Here is a 12,288-nt window from a genome sequence, read left to right as displayed (position 1 = left end):
TCTTGCTCATTCGGATTGATCATGCATTCGATCTATGTACTAGTATTGATCACTACACAGAACAATTGGTCCAATAGTGCATTCAGCTTTGTATTCCTGATCATCACAGAGGTGTTCCCGGCAATCACCATGTTCATCTTTTACAACCAAACCAAGTTCTCATCACGGTCACCAACACAAAGCAACAACTCAACATCCACCGCCACAGCATCATACAGTTCCAAGATGAAGGTTATCAAATAAATATTGATCGACCGATCACTCATTGGATTCCAAAGCAATTGTCTTTACTTTGGTGAGTACCAGGTTTATCATGATTAACCATGGTCAGCGAGAGGAGATTGCACGGTACTTTGGGTACCAGTTGACTTTGATCGAGTTGGAGCAAGGAGGATATGGTCAATCATTTTGTCCAAATAGGAGGTGAGATGGCCATGGACTGGTAGGACTTCCTTTCCCTCCGTTCCCTTCAAGTGGAGTATATCTTTGGATCTCCTCTGGAGTGGATTCACCAATCAGTTTAAAATGAACTTCTAGAGTCAAAAGTCCAAAAAAACGACAAGTCACAAGACACCATCACAAACATAACCAGTATCTCATATTATGACAAGTCTTCCTTCTCTCATAAGTTAAAGACATTGGGAGTTTAATCATATATGTATATTGTTATTTATCAAATCACACAAGAAGTAGAATAGTACTAGACTTTGTCAAACAGATGGCTGGAAGTAATTGATTAATGAATGAAAGACTTTATCTGTTTAATAGAATAATATTATGACTATGAATGATGATATCATCAAGATGAAAGTGATCACGTGGACATATATTCGAAAGACGATATCAATATCCAACCAACAGACAGACAGAATTACAAGGGTCATGTCGAAGGGTTATGTGACGTTGGCTAAGGGTGTCAAAAAGGTCGAAGATTCATAAGATCAACACGACACAGATATTTGTTAGGGTTCCATAAATGCCCATTAACATAATGCCTGCATGTATCTATCTATCTACTTCCTTGTCTTTATGATAACATCATCATCGTCATCCTAATCATCATCACCATCATTGTTATTGTTGATGGATCATTCAATCAACCATTCAATATATCGACCAATCAATCAAATCAATCACCAAACTATATGATTGGAACAGGAACAGATAATAATGAAGTTATTATTATTATTATTATTAATATTACTTTTGGTGATGGTGGAGTCTAGATGGAACATCACTCAATCAGCCAAGATATTGAATAAGAAGGCAAATGTACTTGGTATGAACTTTGACTATGCAGTGTTGGATATGGAATTGGATCGTGACCTGTATACGTATACATCGATACCATGTGCAAACTTTACATTTGAATCAAAGCCAAAGCCTACAATAGATTGTTCATGTGATTATACAAGTCATAGTGCATGTGGATCTACGTTGTCGGGCGATCCCTCTTGCGCACCATGCATCGAATCACCAGCATTCTGTGGACCTCAATTCAGTTGGTACACAATGAACTCGATCAATCACACACTGGAGATATCGACCTATGACATCACACCTACACCCTACCGCTACATCAATATAAGATACAACTATGTGATTAATCCATTATCAACAGAGACTGTGATGGTAAGTGCACTCGAACAATCATCCAACCCATTCTGGAATTCCACTCACTCATGATCAATCATTCGATCGAAAGATTCAATCACTATCTGGAATCATTCCACTCGTTCCACTCACTCAATCACACTCACTCAATCATTCAATCACACTTTGGAATCATTCCACTCACTAACTTGATCACTCAATCAATCAAAAATAATCAAGTTCAAGACAGAAATGGTTGGCAGGACAAACTCATCAACTGGATTGTTGTTTACCAGTGGTAATCCAGTGTCAAGCCAGAATATAAGGGCATTTCCAAACACGGCAATATATTGTCCAGACAAATATACTCAAGGCAATTGGACACAGTTCACATTGTTCTTACAAGTGATCACAGTTGATTTCCTTGGTACTGTCAAGATATCAATGATTACATCACCAGCTCCAAATGCAATTGTACCATCATCAGCCTCATCATCATGCTTCAGCAATTCTGATCAACTATGTATTATTGATGGACAATCATTCAATTTAACAACACCAACTTTGTACAAATACATTGTCAATCGTCCTATGAACTTATCACTTGGATGTTCTCCCGAGCAAATAAGTCCAGTGGACGTGGACATCTTCATCTCTGATCAATCACCCAAACCTGACGAGTACAATCACAAATGGAGCTTCAGCAACCCAACTAGTATGTATCACTCACTGGAACTATTCCACTCACTCCATCACTAACACATCAATCAATCAATCAAACAATCAGAGTTGGTTGGAGTAATGGGAGTAGTACCATTGGCACCATGGTCGAATGGAACTGCCAAGGTTTTATATGTTAGCATTAATACAATCAAGTTTATATCTTGTACTTTTACCTCGCAGGCCAAGCCATGGTTGGTACCAGTCCATTCGAGTGATCGTGTGGACTCATTGTCCAGAGTATATAATGGTGCACAATTGATCAATGGCGCAGATGGATCATTATTATATAATCCCAAGGCATTGGCATTATCATTACCACAATTATATTTTGGATTCCAATGGTCTTCTCCATTCACAATCAACTATCCAGTTCAATCATTGAACCCATTCATACCAATACCAGTATCACTCAAGAGTGATCAATATCTCACTCAACTATATATGCCTGAATACATTGATAAGGTCAATGTGACAGACAGTCCTTACAAGCCCAAGTCATTCCAAGCCAGTTACCTACTATCCAAACAAGTTGATGACTATCGAATACTCTTCAGCAGTTACGATGTCCTGTCCACAGCCAAACTCANTTCACCGGTTTACTCTTTGACTCTAATGGCATTGTAAGTCAATAACTCAATCATTCCTGGAATCACCCATTCAATCAATCTGATGACTTTGACCCTTACTAACGAACATATCAATCATAGCCATTGGATGATGTTGTGGACTTGGACCCTCAAACTTCACCTCCATGTAATTACACATTGTATGAGGATATTATAACATTGATCAAGGGTTATCAAGCAAATATGTCGATGACCAATGATGGTGCAAAGATAATAGAACTCAGATATAATATGGATATATTGTCATTCTCTGATGCATGGAAGTCTTGTGTCAATCAAACGTCCAACTTCATGGTGGTACAATCACAGAACATCACGGTGACCACCAACTCATGTCCCGACCTCAACATGAAGGCCAGCCGATACAACTCTGATCCATGTTGTAACAAGTACGCCAAGTTCTCAAAGTGTTGTCAACCGAGACAAGTGACCATCTCCGCGTCCAGCCTGGTTGGCTTCCAAACCGACCAACTCAATCGACAATGCACCAGTCCTTCATGTACTCAATCAGTTCTGCAAGACTTCCATACATCATCGTCTCGCGTGGCCATGGGCGGATGCAATCTCTCACTCCTCCAATACAATCGTGGACAGTATGAACTTGTCACACTACTTCAGCAATGCAAGGACCTTGCGTATACCATGTCATGGTGTGACAACGACACTCAATGTCCTGCTGGTGGCACATGCAGTCTATTCACACGCAAATGTATGATCCCGTTGGTCGTGCAAGACCGAGCGTACGTCGCCTGTGTCCTCAATGGCTCATCCATCTCCACATTGTTCAATCTCAAAAGACAACTCACCTCAAGTTCAAGCTCAAACTCAAGTTCAAACTCAAGTCTTACAGAGATGGTATACCAATCATTCAGAATGATGGATTGTACATCATTGATTGGCAATAACTATCGCACATTCTATGTGTTCACTGCGACTGGACAGAACTCTGTGTGTCTGGACAGGTACTGTCCATTCACTCACACGACCTCAATGGACTACCAGAACACAGTGATGTACAATCGATACTCCCAACCAACGGGCACATGTCAATATTATGGCTACTGCCCAGGCCTGCCAGGTATATGCGTGCCAATGGGCAACGCAAACTATTGTGTCAGTTGCACGGGCAAGAAGGACTTTTGTGGCATCTGCAGCGATCAATCACCCTGCAACGTGCTAACATACAATCAAACAGTTTGTCAAGATATGCCACCTTTGTGCGTTCTGCCCAATGGAGTGGCGGTGGACACATACCCAGAGAGGTGTGCCGAGCTTGGAGAATGCACGACTGACTGTGGTCTACTATGTACTGGCGTGCCAGTATGTGTGACCAATATTACACGAGAGGATGACTGTGTGGCGCCCATGGGATCAGTCCTTGCCTATCAGTACTCGATGGTTACAGGTGCATGCACGATCACAAACACCAATCAAACTTACTGTACTCAGAAGCTTGGATATCGCTGGCTGGACTGCAACACATTGTCAATGAGTGAGTGTGGCAACAAGAGCAACAGGCTCCTCTGCAGCATATCGCCCAAGCGGTGCTCGACAAGGGAGCAGTGCGAGGCGCCAACAGCAGGATCATGCACAGACTTGTTATACTTTAGAGATCAAACTCAGCTCACACTGTCTGCCAGCATGTGTGTCCGCGGACACACTGCCATCGTCCTTCCATTCAATCAGCCAGCATGCAACATTAATGAGTATGACACTCCTTTCGGATGTGTAAATGTGAATCAACTTCTATTCGCATCCAAGGAAGATTGTGAGGGCAAAGGTAGTGAATACAAATGGCTGGAGGCTTCACTCAATCAATCAACATGCGAGTCATACAAGGGCTGTCTGATGACGGACTTCTCCAACACTACATCAGGCCAATCGCGATACAATGACATGACTCAAGATGATTGTATTCAATGTTCGTCCAGTGCCGACATGTACTTGTGGAAACAAAAGTTCAAGTGGACACCTGGTCGATGGCTGCCTGGTGTGATGGTCCTGCCCAAGTGGTACTCTGGCCCACAGACCAACTTTGTCAACTCGTCAACATATGGTGACTCGTTCAATCTTGATGGATTCGCCACGTCCTTGTCCAACATCATGAAGGACGAGCTCATTCGATCATCATGCCAATTCCAAGGAATACAAGATAGTGTCGAAGCAGTGTCATGTAGTTGCTCGTCCAGCACAGGTAGCAAGTGCTTCCAATCCACCTCAGTGCCAACTCAGTCACTTCAAGTATGTGCCACAGAACCAAAGAGGATACAGGTCAACAATGGAAACATCCAGTTCGATGCGACATCGGTATCAGAGTCATGTGTTCAGGTTACGGTGAGCGAGTTCACTCGTGAGACCTATGCATCGCCACCAACACGTGTGCCACTCAGTGCCGAGTTCTTCAGTTACAAGCCATCGGTCAAATATGGTTTGACCAATGACAAGGGTGCATTCATTGGAGTGATCGTCAACAATGGAATCAATGTACAAGGTCCACTCAATCACTTTACATTGTGTCAGTCACCCGCCGCCATCACCCAGGGCGACTACACCATCAATGATTTGGCCATGACGATTGACAACAGTACCAACTCTATGCCCAGGCCTATCGAAGCCAAGTTCAGTCAAGCAACTGGAGAGGTTTACATCTGCGTGGACATCTCTCTGCAGTCTGGATCTGGCGCCAACTCTAGCGTCACGTTGTTCCCCATCTTGAGGGTGGCCGACTGGAAGGATTCCAAGGAGTTCTTCACCAAGTCACAGACAGTGTTGATGTACATCTTGGCAGTGATCTATGCACTCTGCGCACTCTGGGGATTGTTCCAGATCAGTGTGATCATGATGAGATTGATTAGAAGGATTGAAGGACCTAAATTGGCACATGCACTGATCACATCAATCACATGTTATACATTCATCCGAGCGATATACTTCTTCATTCTTCCCACCGGAACGTTGTACTCATCGACTGTATCAGACTATGTGTTGGTGATWCTGCCAACATTCATCTACTTCACWTGCTTCTCATTCATTCTTGGAYTGTGGTACATYCTSGTCAGTCCCAACATTGTCCAAGACTACATGAAGCGATTGAGCAGGACGATCATCATACTCAATGGAGTGTTGTACATTGCATGCATCACCATCATCTTGGTGTACAACGCATCAAAGAGTACGAGTTCAGTCAGCTTCTGTGGCACTCGAGCCTTGTCCAAGGTGTCCAACTCGACGACACAGACCATCATCTCACTCTTTTATGGTGTCCTCCAAGCATTGATCTCGTTGGTATTTGGCATCATGTTCATCTATCTCGGCATCAAGATCAACAAACTGCTCGGACCTTGGAGGGATGCCATCAAGGGTCTGTTCGGCCTGTCAGAGAAGAAGGTGCAGCTGTTCGTTGTTACATTATCTTGCTCATTCGGATTGATCATGCATTCGATCTATGTACTAGTATTGATCACTACACAGAACAATTGGTCCAATAGTGCATTCAGCTTTGTATTCCTGATCATCACAGAGGTGTTCCCGGCAATCACCATGTTCATCTTTTACAACCAAACCAAGTTCTCATCACGGTCACCAACACAAAGCAACAACTCAACATCCACCGCCACAGCATCATACAGTTCCAAGATGAAGGTTATCAAATAAATATTGATCGACCGATCACTCATTGGATTCCAAAGCAATTGTCTTTACTTTGGTGAGTACCAGGTTTATCATGATTAACCATGGTCAGCGAGAGGAGATTGCACGGTACTTTGGGTACCAGTTGACTTTGATCGAGTTGGAGCAAGGAGGATATGGTCAATCATTTTGTCCAAATAGGAGGTGAGATGGCCATGGACTGGTAGGACTTCCTTTCCCTCCGTTCCCTTCAAGTGGAGTATATCTTTGGATCTCCTCTGGAGTGGATTCACCAATCAGTTTAAAATGAACTTCTAGAGTCAAAAGTCCAAAAAAACGACAAGTCACAAGACACCATCACAAACATAACCAGTATCTCATATTATGACAAGTCTTCCTTCTCTCATAAGTTAAAGACATTGGGAGTTTAATCATATATGTATATTGTTATTTATCAAATCACACAAGAAGTAGAATAGTACTAGACTTTGTCAAACAGATGGCTGGAAGTAATTGATTAATGAATGAAAGACTTTATCTGTTTAATAGAATAATATTATGACTATGAATGATGATATCATCAAGATGAAAGTGATCACGTGGACATATATTCGAAAGACGATATCAATATCCAACCAACAGACAGACAGAATTACAAGGGTCATGTCGAAGGGTTATGTGACGTTGGCTAAGGGTGTCAAAAAGGTCGAAGATTCATAAGATCAACACGACACAGATATTTGTTAGGGTTCCATAAATGCCCATTAACATAATGCCTGCATGTATCTATCTATCTACTTCCTTGTCTTTATGATAACATCATCATCGTCATCCTAATCATCATCACCATCATTGTTATTGTTGATGGATCATTCAATCAACCATTCAATATATCGACCAATCAATCAAATCAATCACCAAACTATATGATTGGAACAGGAACAGATAATAATGAAGTTATTATTATTATTATTATTAATATTACTTTTGGTGATGGTGGAGTCTAGATGGAACATCACTCAATCAGCCAAGATATTGAATAAGAAGGCAAATGTACTTGGTATGAACTTTGACTATGCAGTGTTGGATATGGAATTGGATCGTGACCTGTATACGTATACATCGATACCATGTGCAAACTTTACATTTGAATCAAAGCCAAAGCCTACAATAGATTGTTCATGTGATTATACAAGTCATAGTGCATGTGGATCTACGTTGTCGGGCGATCCCTCTTGCGCACCATGCATCGAATCACCAGCATTCTGTGGACCTCAATTCAGTTGGTACACAATGAACTCGATCAATCACACACTGGAGATATCGACCTATGACATCACACCTACACCCTACCGCTACATCAATATAAGATACAACTATGTGATTAATCCATTATCAACAGAGACTGTGATGGTAAGTGCACTCGAACAATCATCCAACCCATTCTGGAATTCCACTCACTCATGATCAATCATTCGATCGAAAGATTCAATCACTATCTGGAATCATTCCACTCGTTCCACTCACTCAATCACACTCACTCAATCATTCAATCACACTTTGGAATCATTCCACTCACTAACTTGATCACTCAATCAATCAAAAATAATCAAGTTCAAGACAGAAATGGTTGGCAGGACAAACTCATCAACTGGATTGTTGTTTACCAGTGGTAATCCAGTGTCAAGCCAGAATATAAGGGCATTTCCAAACACGGCAATATATTGTCCAGACAAATATACTCAAGGCAATTGGACACAGTTCACATTGTTCTTACAAGTGATCACAGTTGATTTCCTTGGTACTGTCAAGATATCAATGATTACATCACCAGCTCCAAATGCAATTGTACCATCATCAGCCTCATCATCATGCTTCAGCAATTCTGATCAACTATGTATTATTGATGGACAATCATTCAATTTAACAACACCAACTTTGTACAAATACATTGTCAATCGTCCTATGAACTTATCACTTGGATGTTCTCCCGAGCAAATAAGTCCAGTGGACGTGGACATCTTCATCTCTGATCAATCACCCAAACCTGACGAGTACAATCACAAATGGAGCTTCAGCAACCCAACTAGTATGTATCACTCACTGGAACTATTCCACTCACTCCATCACTAACACATCAATCAATCAATCAAACAATCAGAGTTGGTTGGAGTAATGGGAGTAGTACCATTGGCACCATGGTCGAATGGAACTGCCAAGGTTTTATATGTTAGCATTAATACAATCAAGTTTATATCTTGTACTTTTACCTCGCAGGCCAAGCCATGGTTGGTACCAGTCCATTCGAGTGATCGTGTGGACTCATTGTCCAGAGTATATAATGGTGCACAATTGATCAATGGCGCAGATGGATCATTATTATATAATCCCAAGGCATTGGCATTATCATTACCACAATTATATTTTGGATTCCAATGGTCTTCTCCATTCACAATCAACTATCCAGTTCAATCATTGAACCCATTCATACCAATACCAGTATCACTCAAGAGTGATCAATATCTCACTCAACTATATATGCCTGAATACATTGATAAGGTCAATGTGACAGACAGTCCTTACAAGCCCAAGTCATTCCAAGCCAGTTACCTACTATCCAAACAAGTTGATGACTATCGAATACTCTTCAGCAGTTACGATGTCCTGTCCACAGCCAAACTCAAGTTCACCGGTTTACTCTTTGACTCTAATGGCATTGTAAGTCAATAACTCAATCATTCCTGGAATCACCCATTCAATCAATCTGATGACTTTGACCCTTACTAACGAACATATCAATCATAGCCATTGGATGATGTTGTGGACTTGGACCCTCAAACTTCACCTCCATGTAATTACACATTGTATGAGGATATTATAACATTGATCAAGGGTTATCAAGCAAATATGTCGATGACCAATGATGGTGCAAAGATAATAGAACTCAGATATAATATGGATATATTGTCATTCTCTGATGCATGGAAGTCTTGTGTCAATCAAACGTCCAACTTCATGGTGGTACAATCACAGAACATCACGGTGACCACCAACTCATGTCCCGACCTCAACATGAAGGCCAGCCGATACAACTCTGATCCATGTTGTAACAAGTACGCCAAGTTCTCAAAGTGTTGTCAACCGAGACAAGTGACCATCTCCGCGTCCAGCCTGGTTGGCTTCCAAACCGACCAACTCAATCGACAATGCACCAGTCCTTCATGTACTCAATCAGTTCTGCAAGACTTCCATACATCATCGTCTCGCGTGGCCATGGGCGGATGCAATCTCTCACTCCTCCAATACAATCGTGGACAGTATGAACTTGTCACACTACTTCAGCAATGCAAGGACCTTGCGTATACCATGTCATGGTGTGACAACGACACTCAATGTCCTGCTGGTGGCACATGCAGTCTATTCACACGCAAATGTATGATCCCGTTGGTCGTGCAAGACCGAGCGTACGTCGCCTGTGTCCTCAATGGCTCATCCATCTCCACATTGTTCAATCTCAAAAGACAACTCACCTCAAGTTCAAGCTCAAACTCAAGTTCAAACTCAAGTCTTACAGAGATGGTATACCAATCATTCAGAATGATGGATTGTACATCATTGATTGGCAATAACTATCGCACATTCTATGTGTTCACTGCGACTGGACAGAACTCTGTGTGTCTGGACAGGTACTGTCCATTCACTCACACGACCTCAATGGACTACCAGAACACAGTGATGTACAATCGATACTCCCAACCAACGGGCACATGTCAATATTATGGCTACTGCCCAGGCCTGCCAGGTATATGCGTGCCAATGGGCAACGCAAACTATTGTGTCAGTTGCACGGGCAAGAAGGACTTTTGTGGCATCTGCAGCGATCAATCACCCTGCAACGTGCTAACATACAATCAAACAGTTTGTCAAGATATGCCACCTTTGTGCGTTCTGCCCAATGGAGTGGCGGTGGACACATACCCAGAGAGGTGTGCCGAGCTTGGAGAATGCACGACTGACTGTGGTCTACTATGTACTGGCGTGCCAGTATGTGTGACCAATATTACACGAGAGGATGACTGTGTGGCGCCCATGGGATCAGTCCTTGCCTATCAGTACTCGATGGTTACAGGTGCATGCACGATCACAAACACCAATCAAACTTACTGTACTCAGAAGCTTGGATATCGCTGGCTGGACTGCAACACATTGTCAATGAGTGAGTGTGGCAACAAGAGCAACAGGCTCCTCTGCAGCATATCGCCCAAGCGGTGCTCGACAAGGGAGCAGTGCGAGGCGCCAACAGCAGGATCATGCACAGACTTGTTATACTTTAGAGATCAAACTCAGCTCACACTGTCTGCCAGCATGTGTGTCCGCGGACACACTGCCATCGTCCTTCCATTCAATCAGCCAGCATGCAACATTAATGAGTATGACACTCCTTTCGGATGTGTAAATGTGAATCAACTTCTATTCGCATCCAAGGAAGATTGTGAGGGCAAAGGTAGTGAATACAAATGGCTGGAGGCTTCACTCAATCAATCAACATGCGAGTCATACAAGGGCTGTCTGATGACGGACTTCTCCAACACTACATCAGGCCAATCGCGATACAATGACATGACTCAAGATGATTGTATTCAATGTTCGTCCAGTGCCGACATGTACTTGTGGAAACAAAAGTTCAAGTGGACACCTGGTCGATGGCTGCCTGGTGTGATGGTCCTGCCCAAGTGGTACTCTGGCCCACAGACCAACTTTGTCAACTCGTCAACATATGGTGACTCGTTCAATCTTGATGGATTCGCCACGTCCTTGTCCAACATCATGAAGGACGAGCTCATTCGATCATCATGCCAATTCCAAGGAATACAAGATAGTGTCGAAGCAGTGTCATGTAGTTGCTCGTCCAGCACAGGTAGCAAGTGCTTCCAATCCACCTCAGTGCCAACTCAGTCACTTCAAGTATGTGCCACAGAACCAAAGAGGATACAGGTCAACAATGGAAACATCCAGTTCGATGCGACATCGGTATCAGAGTCATGTGTTCAGGTTACGGTGAGCGAGTTCACTCGTGAGACCTATGCATCGCCACCAACACGTGTGCCACTCAGTGCCGAGTTCTTCAGTTACAAGCCATCGGTCAAATATGGTTTGACCAATGACAAGGGTGCATTCATTGGAGTGATCGTCAACAATGGAATCAATGTACAAGGTCCACTCAATCACTTTACATTGTGTCAGTCACCCGCCGCCATCACCCAGGGCGACTACACCATCAATGATTTGGCCATGACGATTGACAACAGTACCAACTCTATGCCCAGGCCTATCGAAGCCAAGTTCAGTCAAGCAACTGGAGAGGTTTACATCTGCGTGGACATCTCTCTGCAGTCTGGATCTGGCGCCAACTCTAGCGTCACGTTGTTCCCCATCTTGAGGGTGGCCGACTGGAAGGATTCCAAGGAGTTCTTCACCAAGTCACAGACAGTGTTGATGTACATCTTGGCAGTGATCTATGCACTCTGCGCACTCTGGGGATTGTTCCAGATCAGTGTGATCATGATGAGATTGATTAGAAGGATTGAAGGACCTAAATTGGCACATGCACTGATCACATCAATCACATGTTATACATTCATCCGAGCGATATACTTCTTCATTCTTCCAACTGGCACGTTGTACTCATCGACTGTATCAGACTATGTGTTGGTGA

At 42.9% G+C, this 12,288-nt stretch overlaps 3 protein-coding genes across 3 annotated transcripts; all 3 read left to right on the top strand.

Moving 5' to 3' along the window:
* Positions 1 to 60: 60 nt before the first annotated feature.
* On the top strand, positions 61 to 243 carry SAMD00019534_094040 (hypothetical protein; the record flags this gene model as incomplete). Its single annotated transcript, XM_012895328.1, has 1 exon — positions 61 to 243. A coding segment is annotated over one exon (183 nt), but the record flags the coding sequence as incomplete, so codon positions are not given.
* Positions 244 to 3,173: 2,930 nt separating this feature from the next.
* SAMD00019534_094020 (hypothetical protein) lies at positions 3,174 to 6,596 on the top strand (the record flags this gene model as incomplete). Its single annotated transcript, XM_012895327.1, has 3 exons — positions 3,174 to 4,262; positions 4,392 to 5,926; positions 6,002 to 6,596. The coding sequence occupies 3 exons, from the start codon at positions 3,174 to 3,176 to the stop codon at positions 6,594 to 6,596; spliced, it is 3,219 nt and encodes a 1,072-aa protein (XP_012750781.1).
* Positions 6,597 to 7,565: 969 nt separating this feature from the next.
* Positions 7,566 to 12,284, top strand: SAMD00019534_094000 (hypothetical protein; the record flags this gene model as incomplete). The annotated part of the gene is made up of 5 exons (XM_012895326.1): positions 7,566 to 7,985; positions 8,187 to 8,661; positions 8,734 to 9,290; positions 9,378 to 10,616; positions 10,746 to 12,284. Coding segments are annotated over 5 exons (4,230 nt in total), but the record flags the coding sequence as incomplete, so codon positions are not given.
* Between the last annotated feature and the right edge of the window lie 4 nt (positions 12,285 to 12,288).

The sequence above is a fragment of the Acytostelium subglobosum genome (assembly GCF_000787575.1).
Source record: "Acytostelium subglobosum LB1 DNA, scaffold: scaffold22, whole genome shotgun sequence".
Classification (NCBI taxonomy): domain Eukaryota; phylum Evosea; class Eumycetozoa; order Acytosteliales; family Acytosteliaceae; genus Acytostelium; species Acytostelium subglobosum.
This window is presented reverse-complemented; position numbering and strand designations above follow the sequence as displayed.